The following is a 24,031-nucleotide window of genomic DNA, read 5'->3' on the forward strand; positions in this document are numbered from 1 at the left end:
CCTTTCTTCTCATTGTGGGGAAGCTGGATACCATGGGGTTCTTGCTGAACGCCCCTTGTTCGTGACTTGGTGAGTGACCACTGAAAATTGAGACCTTGATCTCGAATCGCGGCTATGTTGAACGTCTATGGCATGCACCTTGTTTGTTGTCGCTTGCCCTGTTCTATAGGATGGAAAAACTGAGTTCACTGATTTCCAAAGGTGAGGCCCCTGACGCTGACTGCACAGAAAATCCTTCATTACAATGTCGGCGATGACAGGAAAGAAGCACACAGACCCAGTAAGATGTGGTACCCCGAGTGCCAACAGGGAACATTACTGTAACCGTGGGCAATGAAGAAGTAACTGCACCAATCGACACTGGAGCAGACACTTCAGTAATGAGCATGGACCTTGCCTGAAAGTTGAAGGTTTCTACCCAGTGGACTGGGTTGCAGATTTGCATGGCAGGAGGCCATCCTGTAACTGCGGTGGGAAAATGCACAGAGGGAGCAAGAATTCATGGGTTTATGTATTGGGGAGATTTCATTAAACTGCCCAATTGCTTAAAGGACTTAATTCTTGAATTGGACTTGCTACAGGCTAATGAAGCCATGATTAACTTGCCAAAGTTTCAATTAAGATTTTCTACGGTGCACACCCTAATGGGCAACTCTGACAGTTGTCAATGCTTTGAAGGTTGTCAACAACGTCACATTACTGCTGAATAGTGTCATATTGATTTGGGTAGCCTGAGACGTATTCAACGACTATGAAGGCATTGCCGAGGCAAGTACTGCTCTATTTATTAAACGGAACATCTGCATAGCAAATGTTCCGTTCGGGTGCAGAATAACTGCTCGCATGTTCTGCATACCAACTTCAGTTATGATATTCAGTGTGTCTCTCAGGGCGCCACTGTCGACTTATTTAGTGCCATCGCCGGATTCTCCGATAATGGCACGTTAGTGACGACTTTATCAGATGCATTAAATTGTGCTGACTAAGGCAGCCTCATTCACATTAATGCTGGCTGGTCAGACCTGCAAAAAAAGTGGTTGGTAAAGCTTTGGGGTGGAATTTTAAAGTTGATTCTCCAGACCATTGAAAGTCGAACTTACTTCTGCTAAGAAACACCATATTGTTATAGAGGCATTGACATGGCCTCTTCACCAGCATCTATGGCCCGTTTTTCAAAGGAAGGAGAGGCAATTAAGCCTCGAGTTCAAGAAATGCTGAATGATATCATCCAACCATCAACAAGTCTGTAGGCGTTCCACTCTGCCGCGGGGGTCTAGTGGCTTAGGTACTCGGCTGCTAACCAACAGGTCGTAGGATCGAACTCGACTGGGGCGGCTGCATTTTGAATGGAGGCGAAAATGCTGTAGGCCCGTGTGCTCAGATTTGGGCGCATGTTAAAGGAACCTCAGGGGGTCGAAATTTCCAGAGTCCTCCACTACATCATCTCTCATAATTATATGGTGATTTGGGATGTTAAACTACAGATATAAATTGAATCAATCTGTAGGCATTGCCTGTGGCACTAGTAAAGAAAGAAGACAATACACTTCACCTCTGCATTGACTACTGATGACCTGACGTCACCAAACGTGATGCTTATCTCTTGCCGCTAATTGGTGATGCCTTGAACTGTCTACACCAAGCTCAGTTTTTTACGTCATTAGACCTCAAGTCAGGGTACTGGCAAATAAAGTTGACAAGGGCGACCGTGAAAAAACTGCCGTTCGTAAGTCCCAACAGGCTTTATCAATTTAAAGTACTGTCCGTTAGTCTCTGTTGCACTCGTGGGACCGAATTGGCAGACGTGTGTTGTATACCTGGACGACATTGTTGAGTTTTCAAGCAGGTTCGACGAACATTTCTTATTACTAAAGAGCGTAATCACAGCAATACCTCAACATCAGACCCAAAAAGTGCTATTTCGGCTACCAGGAACTTAGTTTCCAGGCCACGTTGTGAGCCCGGACGGTGTTCGACCAGACCCAGACAAGCTAGCTGCCATTGTTGTGTCTACTCGTCTTGAAGGCCAGAAAGCCGTTTAACAGTTCTTTGGCCTCTATATCTACTACCATCTTTTTGATAAAGGATGGTCCAAAATAGCATAATGTCGTTAACATGGCAAGAAGTAGCGTTTGTGTGGATAGGAGAGCATTAGCAGGCCTTCGTAGAGTTACGCAAGTGATTTCAAGCAGCTTCAGCACTGGCACATATTGGCGACACTGCAGAAACTGAGGTACACACCGACGCCAGCAATGTCGGACTCATAACGATGCTGACTACCTATCACGTGCTCCTAATCCCTCAACATCATCTGACGTGGAACAAGATTTGCCATTTCTTGGTGTCATCAGAGTGGTGGGGATGGCTGAGCACATCGAGTTGCTCCTTGTCATCCTGTATCTGCAAGGAGCTGACGTTGCTGTTCCACACCCACTCTCATGAGTATCGACATGTTATCCCGTGGAAAAGTGTCTTATACAAAAAAATTTTGAGAAAAGACAGGAAACTCTTCTCCTTCGCGTCCCAGGTGCACTGCATGAAGAAGTTTGGCAGGCTTGCCACGACAACCCTTCTGTCAGTCACTTTGGCTTTGCAAGAACATTAGTGTGATACGCCAGAAATACTTCTTGCCACAGCTATGTTCATCAGGTCATTGCTATGTTCTGACCTGCCGTGACTGTCGGAAGCATAAAGTGCGTGTAGCTGCCATAGCTTTTAGAAGGTAGTCTCGTGTTTCTCATTAGTGGAAATTCGCACGAAATAAGGTTTTCTATAACTGAAAATTTGTTATATATGTGTATGTATTGCTAACACTGCATCTGTTGCAACACTCTTCTTCATTTACTTCATTAAAACTGATATTTCGTTATATCTGGATCCGTTATATCGAGCTTTCATTGTGTACATATTGACAAGTGCAGTCACATATGAGCGAACACGCAAAAGCGCAGCTAGTGCATTTGTAAATTGTAACATAGCTGCGGTTAGTGTGAACGTCGGGCTGTAGAGGCTTACTTTCTGCTATGTCCGGTTAGGGCCACGTGCCTGCTAGTTAATTAATGTATCTTATTTTATTAAATACTGACTACCACGTAATCTTTAAATCTGGGAGCCTCACCTTGAGCTCATCAATAGTGCTGGTGGAAGTTGATTCCAAATGGACCCACGGCGCATCGCTTGGCAGCTTGTGGAACTAGTCTAGGAAACAAAAGTTGTACATTTTTTTCAATTTGTGCTGTCACACTGGCACCAAGAACAAAATAAAAACACTCTTGGGAACCATTCAGGTGGTCTTACAGTAGCTGCCGGGAGCATTAGGCTGATGGAAATCGTATAGAGGTCATTGTTGCTAAAGACAGAGAAAGTTCATTACTGAACTGAATCGTAATGATAGGCTATAACTTGCATGAGCACTTGCGCGGCTGTTGGTGGCGCTTCTGTGCGTGAAAAAGGTCTATTGCTTTATTTAGTACTCTTCATTTTGTGGATGCACTGTTATACAATTGACAGAGTTCTCGAACCTGCCTGCCTTATGATAGGACATCTTCAGAGACTGTCATGTACACCTAGCAGCTATTGTATAAGGACATATAAAATTTCAGATACTGATGCCCATTTTCATCTAATTTGTTTTGGACTTAAGTACAAGTACAAAAGAGCATTTAAATTAGTCAGCACAACTTCCATGTTCATTGCAGCTTTGAAGCAGCAGTCTTGGCACTCATTCTTTAGTAAGTCATAGCAGTTCCTAGTAGTCAGCTTTGCCACTATGCCGGGGTAATATGCGGTCACTATCAATAATGGAAAGGACCAATGCTTTCATACATAGGTGTTAGTAAGATGCTCCCACGCATCCAGTCTCCTCTAACAGTATGAGCACTGAGACGCTAAATAGGTATGTATACTGGCAGTCCTTTGGATTGTTTCAAGCAAAGCTGTGGCAGTTTAATCCATTGAGGGTCGTACAGATGTATGCTTGTGTTTTTTTTTCGTACTACCCAATTTTTTTAATGATTATGTCATCCCTAGGGAATTGAAAAATCGGATGTTGACTTTGAATCATTTTTAGTCACAGTGGCTGGCTTCTTGTGCGTGCAGTCTTTAAAAGGCATCGAGTATAGATCTTTAGGTGGTCTCTATTTTGTTAATACTTTTTTTTTATGGTGTTTTCAACAGCCTCTGTGGTTATTCACTCTTGCAGATCATGTCAAGGTGTTTTATGTTGACTTTGGCAACAGTGACAGAGTGAGCATGGATTATTTATGCTTCCTTGAAGAGGAGTTTACAACATATCCAGCTCAGGCTCTTTGGTGCACTATCAAGAATGTATGTATGATACTTGGTTTAGTATCTCAAACAGCCTAGCTTTGACATATAAAAACAAGTTTTGTTTTTATACTTGTAATCGGAACCTAAATGGCACAAACTTTTATTGCACAAAGTTTTGAGTGTTCTAAAAGGTGTGTTGATAAGCAGCTGCTAATAAAATTCATGTGAGGGCAACGCTCATGTTTCTGTTAACTGCGTCTTGTTTATTACATGATGTTATGGACACAAAGGAAGTATATTCTCCGTGTTGTTCTTTTGCTGCAGAAATAGCAGGATTAAATGAAATAGCACTGTTTGGGCTATATGTTGGCTATTGGTCAAGGTGATGAAAGTTTTAATTTGGTGAAAAAAAGAAACTGTGTGGACAGGACAATGTATACTTTGTAACTTGATAAAGTATCAATACCCATTGCAGCAAGAAATTTTTGACAGCCTTTAACTTTTAGTTATGAGTTACTCATACATCTCATTATTTCATGCATCTGTCTCAATGTTTATGAATGTGTAATTCAAGTGATTGCTCTGCTTTGTAGATGGAATCCGCAGCTGGCTCACGCATTCGGAGTTTCCCTGCTATTGGAGCTTTTCGAGACAAGATCTCTGCACAAGGAAAAAAGTTGCAAGCCTTTTTCTACTCACAAGATATTGCCACAGGTCGATACACTGTGGACATTCTGGGTGTCAATGCAGACAATGTATCCGTCAACTTGTCGCAGGAATTCATCACTACCTTCTCGTCGGGGTACCAACAGCCCAATGTAAGGCTCTAGTCTAATAATTGCACTTAGTTTATTTCCTTCACTTGTTGCCTTGTTTAGTTTCTCTACCGAGTTATGTTAAGTTCTCGAAGAGACGGTGAAAAGCTTTAGTATTAGAAGTGGCATTGCGCTATACAGTGAAATCTCCATACAATGAATCTCGTGGGACCTCTAAAAGTCATTCACTATATTGAAAAGTCGTTGTAGTGAAAGTTTAAAATTTGTACGAAAATTATACACGCAAAACACGCGAGTCTTCTACCTGTACTGTGTATACAATCGCCCACGTTTATTTGAGGAAGAGCACGATCTATCTGGATGTGCGCAGCTGGACTGCTAAAAGACGAACTCTTTAGCGTGCGCACCCTTCTCACGCACTCCAAAGCGTCGGCGTTAAATACCAATTATTCATGTTAGTTCGTTTGTGCTCTTTTAACGTAGTCTTTTCACTTGTCGCTGTTTTCTTTTCGTTACAAATGGTATGGATCAAATCGGTGGTCGGCTACACTCATGTGCATGCTTTTCGTCGCAAAGCCTCTCCCATATTTGGCCAGTCTACTCGGTCCTGTGCTTGCTGCTGCCACTTTATACCTCCAAACTTCCTAATCTCATCTGCCCATGTAACTTTCTGTCTCCCCTTCGTGCATCTGCCTTCTCTGGAAATCCAGTTAGTTACCCTTAATGACCAGTGGTTATCCTACCTATGCACTACGTGCCCAGCCCATGTTCATTTCTTCTTCTTGATTTCAACTATGGTATCCCTAACCTCTGTTTATTCCCTGGCTCACTCTGTTCTCTTCTTGTCTCTTAAGGTTACCCCTATCATTTTAATTTCCATCGCCTGCTGCGCGTCGTCCTCAATTTAAGCTGAACCCTCTTTGTGAGCCTCCAGGTTTCTGCTTCACAAGTAAGTACCAGCAAGAAGCAGCTGTTATTTACCTTCCTCTTTAGGGAAAGTGGCAATCTACCAGTCTTGATTTAAGAGTGCTTCCCGAATGTGCTCCACCCCATTCTTATTTTTCTAGTTACTTCAGTCTCGTGGTTCAGCTCTGCAGTTACTGTTTGTCCTAAGTATATGTACTCTTTTACAACTTCAAGTGCACTGCTACCTGTCTCGAAACGCTGTTCTCTTTCGAGTTTGTTGTACGTTACTTTGATTTTCTGCAAATTAATTTTAAGACCTACCTTTCTTCTGTCCTTGTTCAATTCAGTAATCATAAATTGCAATTTGTCCCCTGACTTCCTCAGCAATGCAATGTCATCGGCGAAGCGCAGGTTACTAAGGTACTCTTCATTTACTCGTATGCCTAACTGTTTCCATACTAGGCTTCCGAAAACCTCCTGTATGCACGTGGTAAATATCATTGGAAAACATGGATGCGCCAATTGTACGTTTTACCGCCAACAAAAAGGCTAGAAAACAGTTGGGTAACAACTGCGAAGTTAAAGCTGTCCGATGAAACAAAGGAAACAAGTTGAAACATGGAGGAAGGAAAAAAATCACAGCTTATCCATGGAGTGAAAGATGAGTGGAGCGAAGCGTCCGTCTGTTTTCGTCCGTCCGTCAGTCCATGCGTCCGATCACGTTCGAGAATGCAGACTGCGTGCGGGTAACACCGACGAGACGCGAGCCAAGGAAGGAGAGTGCAAGTTTCTTTAACGCGCCCGCTGTTCTGCTTCATCCATGCCCCACCAACGATCCGCCACGTACGGAGATTATCCAGGAGACTGAGAGAGGCACTCATTATTTGCGTACCTAGGCACAGCCTGTGCAGTTTGTATGATTTCTGTACTTCTATGAGACAGCACCATCTATTATACTTTTTGGGACATACTGCCTTTTTTTCTTCCTCATTTCCTCTTCTCTCGGTTATGCATGATGCATGACAAGGTTAGACTTAGAGGAGCTTCACCCCTAAAAGAAAGGATGGAGCATTGTGCGAAGCCAACTGAAGCCCACCATGTCGACCCAACACTTGACCAAAACGTTGGAGCGTGCGGTAGGTTTTAAAACTCCGGGTGGTATTCCATATATATGAACCTGCTGCGTGAGCCAGCCAGTCTGCACTGAACAAGTACGTGGTTCTGCTCCGCACTTACTATTTGTCCTAAGTAGACGTACTCTTTTGCAACTTCAAGTGCACTGCTACCTATCTCGAAGCTGCCAGGCGTCACTCTCTGAAGTCTCGGCAAGTCTCGTTGCCTGCGTGATCTTGATGCAAAAGGTCACATGTTGGGCCGACACGGCTGGCTTCAAAAACAGTTGGCTTTCAAAGGCTGGCGGCGTGACGTCATGCTCACTCCTTTCTTTTTCTTCTTCTATGGGGCGAAATCTTATGCGAAAAAAGGGCAGCAGGCGATGACGCTGGCAATATTGCTATCGCTCATTCGAATAGGGCGAGCAAATAGAGAAATACGCAGGTGTTTTGATGATGATGTGAGTGGCAGGTGCAGAGCTGGGCATTATTTTTATAGCTGCGAGTGAATTTTAAAAATTGCTATTCGTTAATTTGAAGTGTTGTGGAGATAAAATTTGACACATTGTTCTGAAACATTCGATATTCTGAAATTCGTAGTAGTGAAATATTGTTGCATTAAGCCAATGGACATTTCGAGGGGGATTTTCAAAAACGTTTCTCTGAGAAAAATCGTTAATCTGAGGTACGCTATAATGAGATTTGACTGTATACAAATAAATCCTTGAGTCTCACTTTTCATTGTAGGGTTGGGGGGCAGGCAATGAAGTTTCATAGCAGCTTTAAATTTTGTGCGCTTTCATTATTTTTAAAATCAAGTTGCAGGACACAATGCAATCAAAGACTGCTCTAGTGAAAAACACTGGTAGACTTTGAAAGTACGAGCCATCTACAGTGAATATATCTCGTCCTTCTTGCCCCGCCGCGATGGTCTAGTGGCTAAGGTACACTGCTGCAGACCCGCAGGTCGCGGGTTCGAATCACGGCTGCGGCGGCTGCTTTTCTGGTGGAGGCGGAAATGTTGTAGGCCCGTGTACTCAGATTTGGGTGCACGTTAAAGAACCCCAGGTGGTCAAAATTTCCGGAGCCCTCCACTACGGCGTCTCTCATAATCAAATGATGGTTTTGGGACGTTAAACCCCAAAAATCAATCTCGTCATTCTACTACAGATGCTTGCATCTGCTGCCATGTCCTGTCGCTTTGACACAAAAGTAAGTTATACTGACAACTGGGTGTTGCTCCTGAAGTCGATTCTATGTTTTTTGTCTGCTTCTGGCATAATAAGAGAAGTTGTAGTGTAGTTGCCAGTGGCCTCCAAGTTTTCGCAGTATGAGCGACAAGCCACATGTGCTGCCGGATATAGATTATATACATTTGCTCCAGGCTGACTACAGGTCTTTCAAGCCATTGGAAAATCTTGACATAGACACATTTTCAGTGCAAATGTTAGAATTGTTTTCTTTCTATTATGGTTGGCATCATCAGAAAGAGTAAGCATTGATTTTGCACTGGCAACTTTCAGTAGGAACAGGAAAAAAGGGAAGAGCAGAGAATGAAAAGAAAGAAATGCACACTCCGTGCTTGTCTATCTCGGCCAATGCTTTCCTTCTTAACTCCTGTAATGCAGTCTGCAATCAACTATGTGACTAATTTTCTAGGATTGATTAGTGTCGATTGAGCAAACTCCCAATTTCAAAAACCAGGCATTAGTGCCCATAAATTTGGCTTTCTGGGACTTGCACATGAGTGGGAGTCTGAGCGTAGCAAGACTGCTTCTTCGGTGCTGTCTCCTCTCTAGTGTATAGTGCATTGCCTTCTGTGCACCTTTTGCAATTTTTTCTCTCTCTATCTCCTCTACCTTTTGCTAATAATGCTTTTTTTCCCCCTCTTGGAGCATGGAAAGCCTGAAGCATGCTAAGTCAAACTGGTGACATGTTGAAAGCAACTATAGTTCCAAGGTATCTAGGCAATTTTAGCACCGTATAGTTGCAAATGAGTTTCATAATTGTTGTTAACTTTTTGCAGTTTGTTGTTGGGCCACTCCCAACTACACAACATTAGTTGATTTTTACACCATCCACTCGACATTTTTACACCATACGCCCGACAACATTAATTAGTCTTTTACACCATCCACCCGAAGACGCACCAAGTGAAGTAACGTTCGCCTCTGTTCGATGCATCAGGTGAAATGATACAAATTGAGTGCTCTTCAAAATTCTCTCGAAATCTCTTGACACTTGCGATAGATGTCACAGTTGTAGCACTGTCACAGTTGTCTTAAAATAGCTGTTTCTGACTTTTCATTCGAGTAATTATGGGTCTCCCATTTCTCTTAGTCATTTCTTGAAAGCTTGTGATGAACTCGTGTAAGTGGGCTTCTCTAGAATCTGTGATGCCCGTGACTTCGAAGTGTCAGAACGATTAGGGAATCTGCAAGATTGCATCATCGTCATGAGCAGTTTCTACTAGCAGAACACAGACGAGGTCAGTGTTGCCGTCAAAAGAGGCACTTTAGCGACTGGACACTTACAATATCCATCCAAGAGCTGTGTTGATTGCGACCAATCCTCGAATTTTCATACTTTCTATTACTTCTCTGTTAATTTTCTTCTACCGGTGGTCCACTCCAATCAACAAGCTGATGCTGATCTCGGTGTCCGCTTCAAGAAATGTCCTTTCATCAGCAATACCTTAGCCTTCGAAACACAACTGCTGCATGATGGGACTACTAGCTGTCGGCAGAAAAATGTCATCACAAATGGCTGGGGCATCTATTGCCTGAACGATAGGGATGCCAAACTGGTTAAATGCAACGAGTGTCTCTCTCCAAGTACCTGCAAATTCAGTTTAACAGTGATATCTTCCGTGATGAAAGAGCGCTTACTGCCATGGTCGATGCCTATTAATAAGAACAGCTTTTTTAGTTCCGTTTCAGAGGCTGCAGCTGCTAGTGCTGGGTCTGAGGCGGTGTAACACTCATGTCATGTTAATCTTGCCGTGCTCTGCTTGGGTGTACTCCAGAATGATCTAGTACAGCAAAGGCTTTTGTAGAATATTGATCAGCATCTCAGAAAAATGACCTTTGGTACATTTAGGGCTGAAGGACATGGGATGTTAAGCTCCTTCGCGTCGTAAAGTCGCCTGATGTCTCAGATGTCGCTTTTTGACTTCGGGGGGTGGGGGAGAAAATTGCTAAGTGATGACAGGTGGGGCTGCTTCATCTATTGTCGATCTCTGAAGGGTTCTTTCAGTAACTCGATGATGTCTGCAAAACTGGCTTCAAAAAGTCTGAAAACCAGATGTCACGATTGTCGCTTCACCCACAATATAATGACGTAAATAAAAGAACTTCATCAGCTTGCATAGAGCGTAGTTGAGTAGTCTGCTGGCATTGCTCCCAGAAAGCTGACCTCTCCTGAATATCCAATCCAAATGTTGGTAAGTCAAGGTTTGGCAGTCTTGGGCCAATTCTGGCCGAAGCATTAAGAACTGTTGCTGTCACGTTCTGAGGAGCAGTCACGGCAGCACCGTTCAGGCGTCTCAAAACAGCAGTTTTGCAGTGCATCTCTGCAAACATGCTGATAATTTGGTTGTTATAGTCTGCTGCTGTTGCATACTCCACTTCGAGCCTCTCGTCAGATAGGTGCTCTTGGAGCGCATCATTCATCTTGGAGAGCTCACTGTTGCTAGCCAATAAACAGTCATAAATACCCGTCAGCTAGAGCTCGTCCGCGATAATATTGGTCAGCAGAGACTGTGCTTCCTGATGAAGCTTAGTATTTTGGGCTTCTTGAGCTGAGGACTTGGTTTTAAGTCGATCGATCATATCCGGTGTTGAGAGTCATGCAGGTCTCGCGAATGATCTCTTGTCAGTCCTCACAACGGAATGCGGTCGAGTAAAGGGGTTTCTTGGAGTCGTACGTCGGAGGCGTGTCCACACAAGGGTTTTTGGCACCAAAATGTAACAAAAACTAGCGATCAGTAAATGGAACCAGACCGAATGCCGTTCATTGTCCCAACTTCTTATTCTACTGCACTGCTCACCTTCATGCGTTTATATCTTCCTCTTTTTCTACAGTCAGTATTTAGAGGAATCTGGCGTTTTGAAATAAGCTCTAGGATTATGGAAATTTGACTGTTTATTGTCTAACACCTTGTGGTTGGTGCAGCGCAATGTTAGTTGCTATCACATCATAAAACACGATTTTCATGAGGAAATGAACATACCTTTTTATTTATCTAGTAAGGTATACTGGCCCAAAAATGAAAAAAAGTTCTGCTCTCTCTAATATCTGTACCACAAAAGGCAATTAAAGGTGTGATGTGCGTATGTGCCCGCACCTTCCACTCAATAGAGAGAATGGGCTTCGTTTGCTCTGCTCACTAGCTGCCTTGCTTGGCTTAAAAAATGATGCGATCAAGCCTTTCATCTTGACACTTGAGAGCAGGGTTACCTAAATTCCTTCCTTCCAAGAGCACTGCTGGCACATGCAAGAAATGTATATGTGTACATTTGCTTCACCTTTTTGCCAATTGTGCCGCTAATCTGAAATGCTGGAAAACAGATTAGGATTTATGCAGTGTATAAGAAACTTTTACCATGATGTCTTGAAAAGTGTTGTCAAAATTTAAGCAGATAATTTACCTTGTAAATACTGGCAAAATTTTCAAGTTTATCTGTGTACATGAAGCATCTAGTAACTTGACACTGTTAATTGCATCTTGATATATCATTGCACTTTTAATTATTTTGGCCCAAGTTAGTTTGAATACACTACATATTTTTATAAAAAAAATTATTCTTGTGTAGGATGACAATGGCATTTTTACTAACCTGGAATGTCTGCTACATGATTAGGCACTGAGGATGGTAGCCTTTGTGCTTCTGCACCGAAAAATAGGCACCACAAGTGCTTCGTTATTGCTCCTACTTCATATGCTGTTGCATTTTGTTCTTTATTTGTGAAAGTTTGATTTCTCTATTTCAGAACCTGGAAGCCTTGAACTGTGCCACTAAGTTGCCGGTGACTCATCTTGAAGTCACTGCATCAAAGGCTTCTACATCTGGAGTCATGACAACCACTGCTGTGACATCTTCAATCACCGTGCCTCCTGCTGGAAAAACCCCACCTACCACTACTTCTGCTCACACCATATCTCAGCCTAGCATGCCTAGTGGACCTGTGCCTTCAATGTGCGTGCCACCGCCTGGCATGCGTCCTGTTGGCATGCCTCATGCCAGCACACCTTCAACTAGTGCACTGCCATGTAAGGCGTCTCTTGCTAGCGTGGCCCCAGTGTGCACACCACAGCTTGGGGCGTCATTGGCAGGTCCACCTTCCACTCTCACTGACAAGGCCCCACATCCAGTGGGCACGGCCCCGCCTCTTGTCGGTTCAGCCCCATCCCCAGCTGGCATGGCTCCACCTCCAGAGGGCATGGTCCCACCTCCTACTAGTATTGCCGCATCTCCCGATGGTGTGACCACACCTGCAACTGCCATGGCGCCACGTCCCGCTGAAATTTCTCCACCACCTAGCGACTTGTCTCCAGCTGCTACTGGCATGACTTCATCTCCTGCTGGCATAGCTTCACCCTCAGCTGGTATGAATTCACCTCAGAAGTCTATTGCCACTTTGCCTTCATTCACAATAACACCCTCTGCCATAGAGTTAATATACAAACTCTAGAGGAAACGCTAGGCTGGAAAAGCTATAGCCACCAACAAAATGCTGACATCTTAGAATGCTGTCGTAGTTGCCAAAGCGCTAAATATAGCAGCTTTAAACACTCAAATTCTCGCAGTATATATTATAAACAATTGTGTTCACGTGTTACAAATGGACAGCAATTGTGTGATGTTTATATCAACTATTTTTAGGAAAGATACAGTGGCTATTTATTCAATTTACTGCATGTGGAAAGGGGTGGTTGTAGCTTTGTTTACTAGATGGTACCATCATCCCTGTACCGTACCGTTTGAGAGCGTGGTCGAGCCGCGTGCCGAGCGGCGTGCGGCCTGTTGGGCCGGCCTGCTCGCGCCGGCCTGCTCGCGCGTCGTGTGAGTCGTATCTAGTGCCTTGTTGTCTGTATTTTTTGTTGCCACGAGCCAACTCTATGTGGTTGCGATGCAACCGAGATCTGTGAAACAGAAAAAAAACTGACGGTGCATAGACTTCACCCGAATGCTGGTTATCGTTTCATCATGGCTCCACCTGAGCGGTTATAGGTTTTAATGCATGGGCCTTATGGTGAGCTTTTTCTCTAGAGTCTGTATATTAACTCGGTGCCTTCTGCTATGACACTTGCAGAATCTGCAGTAGCTTCCGCAGCAGTGGCAGCCATGGCTCCCACTTCTGCACCTCGTGGTAGCATGCAACCACCTGGCTTGTACCCAGCTGCTTGGCATCCAATCTATCCACAACTGGCCTGCACTCGTCCACCGGCTGTTGTGCCTCCAGCTATCCTGCCTGAAGGCAACAGCTTTAATGTGTGTCTTTCTGTGGTGTTCAACCCATCGGACTTCTATGGTCAGATAGTGGAGAATGTGAACCCTACAATCAAGGTAAAATCTTATTGGTTTTACGTTCCAACTTTCTGTTGTTGCACACTGAATTCTTGAAGATTTTTGTGGTGCCCTGGACAAATAGGCTGTGCAGCATGTGCAAAAAGTGCAAGGCACTGGCGTGCAGAGGCTCTGAGGAGGGTTTGAGAGAATGCATTGTTCAAACCTACATTGTTCATCGGTTTGCAAAACACCTGGCCGCGCTCGGAACCTGTACCCAGCCTGGGCCCGAAAGGTTCAGCTGCGGCCCGACCAGGCCCTGCTGATTTCAGCCAAATATGCCTGGAGCATAAACGAGGCACTTTCGGATATTTGGTAACTGTGACGATACTTGCCGCAAAGAAGATATTTCCTGGACTGTCTTGAGAACTTCTTTGAGTGTCTGAATTCATCTGGGATATTTTGTGTACTTTCGGGTAATTATGCCCGTAACACTTCCGGGAAATAATGGCAGGGTAATTAAAATGTAATTAAGCTGTATTATGTACGCAGTGCACCACAAAATCTGTTTTTTCTTCATTTCTGAAAATGACTACAAAATATACTGTAATTACTCGAATCTAACGCACACCTTTTTTCCGGTTAAGCGAGTTCATAAATCGCATGCGCGTTAGAATCGAGTACAAACAAAAAAATTACGGTCAATCTATTGCCATCACAAATCCAAAATGGCCGCCCCCTACGTGCGTCGGCATGGTGCGTCGGCTATTTCTGCCTATGTGTTTACCATGTGCAGCACTTCGTACGTGTGCTGAGGAGTTCGTCATCTAGTAGTGCATTAGCATCGACGACGTGAAAGGGCCGACTCCAAAAACTCGAGTGCACCACGATGCCGCTTTTAAAAGAAAAGTCATCGCGTGGGCAGAAACGGACGGAAATCGGGCCGCATCGCGGTCGTTCCCGAAACGTGCGTGCGGGACCGGCGGAAACAAAAGCAGAAGATTGTCGACAGCAAAGCTTCACGCAAAGGCTTCAGTGAACCACAGCAGGGTCGGTTTCCGCAAATTAAAGAGCTGCTCCGCCAGTATGTGCTTGAGGAGCGAGCGGCACAGCGGCCCGTGACGACAGAACTGCTCCAAGTGCGGGCTATGCAATTAGTCTTAGAAAAAAGTCTAATGCGGAGCCAGTTTAAAGCGAGCAGGTGCTGGCTAATTAACTATATGAAGAGGAAAGGCTCTTCCCTCCGAAGGGGAACATGCATATGCGAAAACTTTTGCAGAGAAGTACGATGAAAAGCTTTACAGTTTTCAGAGGTTCGTCCTAAACTTGCGGCGCAACAACGGCTACCTGCTTGGGCAAATCTGGAATGCCGATCAGACGCCTCTTTACTTCGACATGCCTGGCACCACAACTGTCGAGAAGAAGGGGGCGAAGCAAGTTCACGTGCTGACATCGGTCTACGGTAAAACTACAGTGACGGCAATGCTCTGTTACACGTCAGATGGGCACAAGCTTCGCCCGTACCTCATATTTAAATGGAAGACAATCCCGAAAGGAATCGTTTTTTCGAGTGGTGTGATCGTGCGGGCCAGCGAAAAAAATTGGGTGCGCGTTGCAATCGATGTCTTACGTTTTTTTTTTTTTTTTTCACGGTGGAAATCGGGTGCACGTTACAATCGAGGACGCGGTAGAATCAAGTAAATACGGTACTACACCCATAAATTGGAAAAAATCGCAGACACCTATAGCTTGAGTCTACATGATTTGCATGGAAGCCGGGTTCGTCGAGTAAATGTAACAAGTCTCCTGCAAACGTAATTTATTACGCTGTGCAATTAAAAAAAGCACGCTTTACATAATTCTGAGAGGACTACCAGCAGGTGGAAACTTCTTATACCTCCCATGTATTCACTCTCTGCAGCAGCAGAGCCGCTTTAACCACTGGCGGTTGCTGGGCAGCCTACTAGAAATAAATGATGAACAGAATATTTTTTCGTCATGTTACTGGTAAGAGCCCCAAATAGAGCGAAAGGACGAACAATTGCGAGGAGGAGGGTTGCCGAGGAAGTCCTATTTTCTCACTTCGCGTGCATGCGCAATGCGCTCGTGCCTTTTTTCAGGTCCACTGGCGGCTTGGCCAATGTGTCCATAAAATTTTGTTAATCTTTCTTTTTAATTTTTTTTGTGTTTTCTGAAGAGGAAAAAGTTACGCTGACTGATTTCTCAGTAAGATGAAACTCGTTCAGCACACACAAAATGAACTTTTTTTATTGCACCTTTGTATAAAAATAAAAGACACACTTAGTGTGAAAGTGTCGATCTATATAAAAGCAGCTTCAATTTACAACAGACATACGGACGTAATGAGCGAAAGTTGAACCCAGAATACCCGAACTGAGAAAAGTACGTATCGACAATAGTGACTGCTACAAGTCGTAGTCGGCTCAATTCATGTTTGTTATGACTGTGCGCATAGTTTCCTTGCACATATGAAGCTTGCAACACTTTACGACGCAAGCAGTTTGGTCCTCTGTAGACACTAAGGAAAGATAAACTAAGCCTGTGCAACCTATATGCATGAAATTTTTCACAGGAGTAGATGATCATGTTTCCAGCTTTGATGTGTCTTACTTATCCGTTAATATCCAGAAAACTGCAAAAATTGGGGGAACAAGTCTAAAAGGATTGAATATTCCTGAACTCCGGGTGCCGTAGAGCCGTCGCAGGTTTTTCCAGTAAAAATTGCCAATGCACCCATGCCTATACACCCCACCCCCCTGTTTCAAGGTGTACAACAGCAAATGAAAATCGTGATCATGAAATTTCTTATATAGAACTCTTACTTTTCCTGCGGGAGTGCTTCCACGTTTTTGAGCACCATGAGAACACTTGCGCTTCGACATATGAGGACACTTATGAATTACTGTCGAATCATGGGAAAACACGGCATCCGTAAAAATAAGCAAAGACTTGTTCTATATGATGGACATTCCAGTTTAATCCTTAAAATTTTTTACTAATTGTCACGTGTTAAAAATTTGCAACTGCCTTGCTATCACAAAAAATTGGGAACATTTCAGTCGATTGGCAGGCCCGCCATAAGTGTCACTTCTCGACTCGCAGTTAAAGTGCACCAAAAAGTGCTCCTGAGTAATTTACGACTCACGAGTCTCGTAGTACACAGGCGCTCAAGGCTTGGCAAGCATGCCTGTGTGTCTGCATACTCGAATTTTTTTCCCTATTATATTTGCTATTATAACATTTGCAGTGTACCGTTTCTGTTACAGCAGTACCACCTGGCAAATTTTTTCTTACGGTATGCAAATAATAGCGAAAACATATATTACGTGTTTCTTGAAAAAACGTGTAGCATACCGATGGAGCCAAAGGCCAGATGTTACGTATTTTCTGATTTCAGTGGATGCTAATGCATTCCAGCTGGTCTAAATTAGCCGAAGCCCCCAGCTACGGCATCTTATGTAACCTGGGCTGCTTTGGGATTTTAAACCCCACAAAACAACTAAGCCAAGCAGCGTAGACACGCCATGATATTGATATACAGAGTGTTTCAAGAAATGTGTCCAATATTATTTGAAAACTACAAAAAGGAGGCATCTGCGTTCTACCTGCGGTATTCTTTTTACTTTGGCAGAATGCATTTTCAGATGTGTAAAAGCAATAATAGTGGTAGTAAGTATAGAAATTATTACAGTTAACTTTTAACCAGTCGAGATGGTTGGTCGAGTCAAATGGGCAACCTAAAGTTCTTTCTACGACTAGTGTATATAACCATTTTGAATTTTCGGAAAGGCAGCAAATGGTAATCACCGCTGAGCAATGAAATCTGGCTACTTTTGCTGGCGAAATCCAAACCGTCGCAGCAAACAGCGCATACAGTTGATCCCGGATATATCCAACTTGAAGGGGATCGCGAAATAGTTCAATATATCGATAATTCAAAATATAAAGTATGTCCATGTAAGGGCTACTTTGAAGCGCTGCGTGTCTCGGAGCGGTTTCTAAAGACTGTGCTAAGCTTCCGCTTGCCGACTTTCCCAGAGTATGAAAAGAAAAACACGAAATCCACCGCACTTTATTTGGGGAAAAAAAAAGTCTATGAGCTTGGCTTGCTTCTTTGTCTGAGCCATTAAATTCATGAGGCCATCCTTACTATTGTTGAAACTTTCCACATAGGCAAGCCCAGCGCCTTCTGCAGCGCCACAACAGCGGCGAATAAGGCTAAATGCCAACGCAAGCTCTGCAGCGGTACAGGGTTGCATTGAGGTGCCCTCGGCATCATTGTCGCTGCTCTGGTCGGCCTCATCGGCATCAGCGACGTCGGCCACGATTTCTGCAACTGTGCAGCCCAAAACGGCTTGCTCATCATCATCAGCGCTGAGAAAATCGCTCACTGTGGTCTTATCAGCGATGGCACCCGGAAACGCAGAAAGCTGGCGAAATTCATCTTCGAGGCACTCTATGTTGTCGTCTGCTGTAACATCGCCGTCGCTCCCAAGGTCGTCAAGTTTTGGTTTGCATTGGTTTGGTTTGCTTTAATTAAAGCGAAATTGAACAAGATTGCCTTGGGGGACACGACTAAAGGCTAAGTAAATGCCTGACTTGGTCGTGCCACTCTGGCAGCAAAGCAGAAACATACCGCAAGTACAGTATGCAGAAACTTGCACCATCACGTGTTATCTTACATGGGTACCATAGTCGAACAGGAACTGCCAGAAGTGTGAGTAAAAGAATAGAAATATAAACAGTCCTTATTCGAGTGGTGGCAAATACAAACAAATGCATTTTTTCTATCAAATAAATTAACAAGAGGCATCTTGACTTGGAAATCGCATTGCTCTACAAGACAAATTAGAGTATAATAAACAACAGGCGAAGGGACAATAATGAACAAGGTGCAACGAATACAAAAACATCATTGACTACCAATTTCAAAAATCAAGAAAAGCATCGCTTTCAGACACTGTTTCGTTATTTTTTTAAATGATCTAGCTGAAATTCCGTCTTCCAGTAAATGTAATATAGTTGGGTGTTTGTTTAGAATGTTTGGAATTTGTGACGCTAATCGTTGGTCACCGTAGTTCGTGCGTGATCTATATTTGTATATTAGGCTCTTTCTCAGCTCGTATGGTGTTTGTTTCACATAATATGTGTCCAAGAATAGTGATGTATTTAGTTTATACTGGTGTAATATCTCTAGACTTAGCTTATGTCTGTATAACAGTTTTATAGGCAATACTTTGTACATTTTAAAATATGGTCGAGCACTTTCGTAAAGGGGAGTGTTAGATATAGCACGTATAGCACGTTTTTGTTAATCAACAGAGAATTAAGGTTTGTGGTGGTCGTTGTTAGCCACACCAAGGAGCAGTATGTTAGTCATGAATGTACTAGTGCGTAGTAAATTTGCAGCTTGACATTTTTTGGGACGTAGTATCTCAGTCTATTTAAAATGCCGATTCTCCTGGAAAGATCTTTTTTATCGCGTCAATGTGAGAAGACCAAGAAAGTTGTTCTTGGAATAGAACTCCTAGAAATTTTATTGTTGTGCACTGAATCTAGGTGCTCTGGAAGTAAATTGGAGTGCATGGTATATGAGCTACTCCTTTAGTCTTGAAAAACATGTTCTTTGTTTTAGCGATATTCAATTGAAGTTTATTTGCGTTTAACCATAAATTTAGTTTTGCATCCAAACGTTAGCTTCTTTATATTGTTCACATACGTTTGAACCTGCGAAAAATACATTTGTGTCATCAGCGTACAATATTATTTTCTTGTGTCCCTCTATATTTACGATATCATTAATGAACAGCATGAATAGGATAGGTCCAAGAATCGATCCCTGGGGGACACCATACTTAATGTGTTCAACTTGAGAGTGTGTATTATTTACAACAGTATATTGTTTTCTAGACTAGAGATAACTTTGTATTAATTGAGCTGTGGTACCTCGAATGCCATAATACGGTAGTTTTCGTAAAAGTAGATCGTGTTGTATACTGTCGAATGCCTTTCTAAAATCCAGAAATATTCCTAGTGTAAAGATTTTGTTTTCAATGTTGTCTAGAATGTATTCTTTGATGCTGAGTAGAGCCGACTCAGCAGACTTGTTTTTGCAAAATCCATACTGGTCTTTTGCTATTATATTGTTTGCGTTTAGAAAGCCCGTAATCCTCTTATATATAACTCGTTCAGCCATTTTCGCGAACACAGAGAGTACCGATATAGGTCTGTAATTATTAAGCTCATCAAATGACCCACCTTTATGGATGGCAGTTACTTTCGCAAGTTTCATTTGATCGGGAAAAACACAAACACCTGAAGATAGCATCAAGTTATAAATGTGCGTTAGTGGTGTAGCGATAATGTGACTTATAGCCTTTAAAGGCTTTGGCTTAATGTCATCTGGGCCGCAAGCACAGTTATCCTTTAATGACGTGATTAGCTTTACCACTTCTTCTTGATCAGTTGGAAACAGGAATGCACTAGATGGGTAATGTGACGTTATATAGTTCTCACAACACGTTTCCTAGCTGTCTGTTGTAAACTCACCAACTGTTAAAAAGTATTTGTTAAAGGTGTCAGCGATTTCTAATTTACTCATGCCCAGTTTTTCAAATTTTATTCGTCAGGATATCTCCTTTTTATTAATGAGCTGATTTATTGTGTCCCACAGCAGGCGCGCGTCTCCTGAATGAGTGATAAATTTACTAATGTAGTATTCCGTCTTTGCTATCTTCAAATCTTTTTCAGTGTGTGTATTACGAAATTTTTTGAAATTACGTAAATCGTTTTCGTCTCTAGAAGATAGGAAAACTTGGAAAAGGTTGTTTTTGACTTTAATTCTGTTGTATAGTTCCACTGTCACCCATGGTTTTCGGCATTTTCTGTGATATTGCAGGGCTTCAGAGGGAAGCATGCGTCATATAAAGATGTCAAGTGTTTTGAAAATATGTTGTATGATTTAATAGGATCTCTTTCTTCTATAACCGTGCTCCAGTCAATTCCAGCGATAAGGTTCTCAAAAAGTTTAATGTTGCGGCTAGAATAACTCCTAAAGAGCATTTCATCCTTACTTTTGATTACACGATTGCCTGGTAGGAAGCAGTATGTTGGAAAATGGTCGCTAATGTCGGTAGTAATTGGGCCTGCTTTGACATCAGTAGTATCGAAACTTGCAATACATAGGTCTAACGTTGTTTCCGATGTGGCGGTAATTCTTGTTGGGGTGCTAATTACATTCATACAACCATATGCTTCGATTAGTTCATTTAGGCGTACGTAGCTGGGGTTATGTAGTGACACATTGATATTAAAGTCACCTACCAAGACAGTCTGTAAGCGAGAATCTAGAGATCTCTCCAGTAATTTCTGAATGAAATTCAAAAAGCTTTCTATTGAACCAGTAGGAGGGCGATAAATCACAGAAAATAACACATTGGAACATTCTAACATAATACACTCGTAGCTATCACCTACGACCATAAACTCGGCAACAATTCTATATGGGAGGTTTGCACGGACATACACACAGACACCACCACCACGCTTTCGTCACAGTAAAGCAAATTATATCAAATGGATAATTAGTTTCCGACAACATGCTTATCTCATCAAAATTCTTTCTTAAACTTCTGGCATTTAAATGAAAAACTGAGAGCGCAGAGCCGCTTCTTAAGGTTGGAAGATCGCGTAGGAATTTCGTAGGATCTCGTAGGAAGTGAAGCTAGAAGGCCTGCTTTAGCAAAGCAGTTCACGATTGTGGCTTGCTTGATGTCATTTTACGTGCTGGTTACCATTTGTATCGCCTCGAGGAGATCAGTTTTCTGTTCGACCCCTAACCGAAGGTTGATCAGGAGCCTCTGCACCAGGCGTTGCCTGCATCCGACCTTAAAAGGTTTAATGATGCCTTGGTCGAGGGGCTGCAGCCTCGTTGTGGTGTTAAGAGGCAAAAACTTGACTGTGATCCTTTTAAGATGACTGACCACATGATGTGCTCAACAATTGTCTACCAGAAGACAAACATTTCGGTCCGCCTTCTCTAATTCAGCATCTCATGCACGCATCCATTCGGAAAAGAGGTCTTGCATCATCTATGCTCATTTGTTGAACGCGTATCGGACCGAGAGGCTTTTCGCGTTCTTTAAGCATCGCGGCGACTTGCTCTTGCCGATAACGGAACGGCTGCAGCTTGCAAGAGCCATCCATGTTGATTGCGAGTAAGATCGAGACGCGCACTTTGCTCATTTTCCTTCCATGACAAGAGGTCCCTTTCAGATCCGAGGTCTTGTTCGCCAACATTTATCAGAAGAGCCACTCTTCGAAAAGCCACTTCTCTATGACCTGGCTTTTTGTTACACCGCTTTCGCTGGAGAGGGTCTCCCTAACGATGTCATAGCGATTCTTGAAGCGTTGCTGCCAACCGGTGCCACCAGGAAGGTCGTCCACCCCCAAGGCTGCAGCGAACCACTTTGCCCTTTCCATCAGCGTCGGGCCATCAACGGGAATGTTGTTCGTCCTGGTTTCCAAAAACCAGGCATACAGTGCTTTTTCAATGTTGTCATACGCAAGAGCACGCACGCGACAAGCCTTAGAACGGCATGATTGGGCAGCCTTCGTCTTTACATCGGCTTTGTTCTAGAGAATCATGCTCAATGTGCTCTGAGGACTACCGAAAGCTTCCGCAACTGACGACTTCTTCTCTCCAGCCTCCACTTGTTGAATGGTGTCAGTTTTTGTTGCCAAGTCTAAGTTCTTACGCTTTTTCGTGTCCATGGCTACCAGCTACGAGAGATGCCGCGCACAAGTCGTAAACGTGAGAGCGCCGAGTTGGTGACAGAACACTAAGCCAGCACAAGACAAACGAAAAAGCAATGATTGCAACGGGGTCCTACTCCTGCTGAAACTCGCTCTCGGCGGTGGCAATGCCACTTGGGCTCTTTGAAACAAGCAGCAAAAAAAAAAGAAGAAACGAAAGACCGCCAGGGGTCTACATTTCGCAAATGCATGGCCTTCGAGACCTGAAATAGTCACTGTTGCATGGGGTGCCGATGGAAACAGATCTCAAAGGCTATGTTTTTGGAGAATGCATGTCAGAGTTCAGGATTAGCTTAAAAATGCCCATCGTGCTGAAGCCGCCAGTGCAGACTTATCGTGTAAGTTTTATTTGGTGCTTCAATATGTTGTCGTACTTATTAAAAAATGCTTTATCACACCTTGGACAAACAGGAGCGCTTGCAAGCGCTGTGCAAACTTATTGAAGCAACGCAATCAGATTCTCAACACGCCTGCACACAATAAGGATGCGTAACTCTTTTGAAACGCGACTGAATAAGCGCTGTGCAAACTTAATGAAGCAATGCGATCACATGTTCGACGTGCACACGAAAATGCACACGAAAACGGTCCATAACTCTTTTGGAACGAGGCTGAATTGGGATCAGTGTCACCGTTCCGGCGTGGCGCACCGTTCGACATGTCGAATATGTCGGCGTACAAGTGTTCAATATACACAGACCTGTGCCGTGTACTTTTATATGTGTTTTTCAAGGGGATTTTTTGGCTGTTCGATATACCCGGGACCGACTGTATATTGCCACAGGCATGGAACGAGGTTTAGCCATGCCAATGCGAGTATGTGCCATCGTGTGAAAAAAGAAGAGGACGGTTGGTGTGCTCGTGCTCTAACGTTGGGTTCGGCTCGACGTCCAGTGCTGCTCCTGTGAACAGATGTTGGGGTCGTTCTGTAATCACGTGACATTTTCTGGTGGAGGTGCTGGGTAGTGTTGTATGCACTGCAATCAGCAGCAAGGTCCTGACACTAGTCGCGACTTAGAAGAACCAGCTGACCTACGGCGTAGCAGGCGACAACTAGGCCTATCTCCTGAATTCGGACCATTTCCACAACTCGGCAGTACAATGGCTAGTGCGGGAACGCAAACCCAAGAAACATCAATGCTGCCTCCTCCATGGTTCTTCAACGCCCCGCGAACCCCGAAGCCGTTCCACGGTGAGCCTTACGAGGACGCCGACGGCTGACTTGACTATGACCGTTGCGGCGTCAACGAGTGGTACGAGCAGCGAAAGCTTCGGTATGTCTACTTTTATCTCGAGGACTCTGCGCCCACTTGGTTCGAAAATCATGAAGCCACTATGACAACCTGGCCAGAGTTTTGCAACTAGTTGCGGAATACCTTTCGAAGCTCTGACCGAAAGGAGCAAGCGGAACGGCTCCTCAATTCCCGAAATCAGCGTCCGAACGAGAGTGTTGCCATGTTCGTTGAGGACATTGTTGCGGTTGTTCAGGCGAGCTGACTCCTCAATGACGGAAGAGAAGAAGGTGCGCCTCCTAATGCGGGGAGTGAAAGAGCAGCTGTTTGTTCGCGGGACTTGTGCGGAACCCTCCCAGCACTGTAGAAGATTTCCTCCGTGAAGCCACGAC

General features: G+C 43.7%; 1 protein-coding gene across 5 annotated transcripts in view; it reads left to right on the top strand.

The window, feature by feature from the left end:
* Positions 1-24,031, top strand: part of LOC119162384 (uncharacterized) — an 82,304-nt gene that overhangs the window by 25,284 nt on the left and 32,989 nt on the right. For all 5 annotated transcript variants that reach the window (XM_075879309.1, XM_075879308.1, XM_075879311.1 and 2 more), the window contains 4 exons: positions 4,202-4,326; positions 4,863-5,087; positions 12,056-12,671; positions 13,379-13,632. In XM_075879309.1, coding sequence (XP_075735424.1) covers positions 4,202-4,326; positions 4,863-5,087; positions 12,056-12,671; positions 13,379-13,632 — 1,220 coding nt within the window. The remainder of the gene's footprint in view (positions 1-4,201; positions 4,327-4,862; positions 5,088-12,055; positions 12,672-13,378; positions 13,633-24,031) is intronic.

This window comes from Rhipicephalus microplus, chromosome X, assembly GCF_043290135.1.
Source record: "Rhipicephalus microplus isolate Deutch F79 chromosome X, USDA_Rmic, whole genome shotgun sequence".
NCBI classification, from domain to species: Eukaryota; Metazoa; Arthropoda; class Arachnida; order Ixodida; family Ixodidae; genus Rhipicephalus; species Rhipicephalus microplus.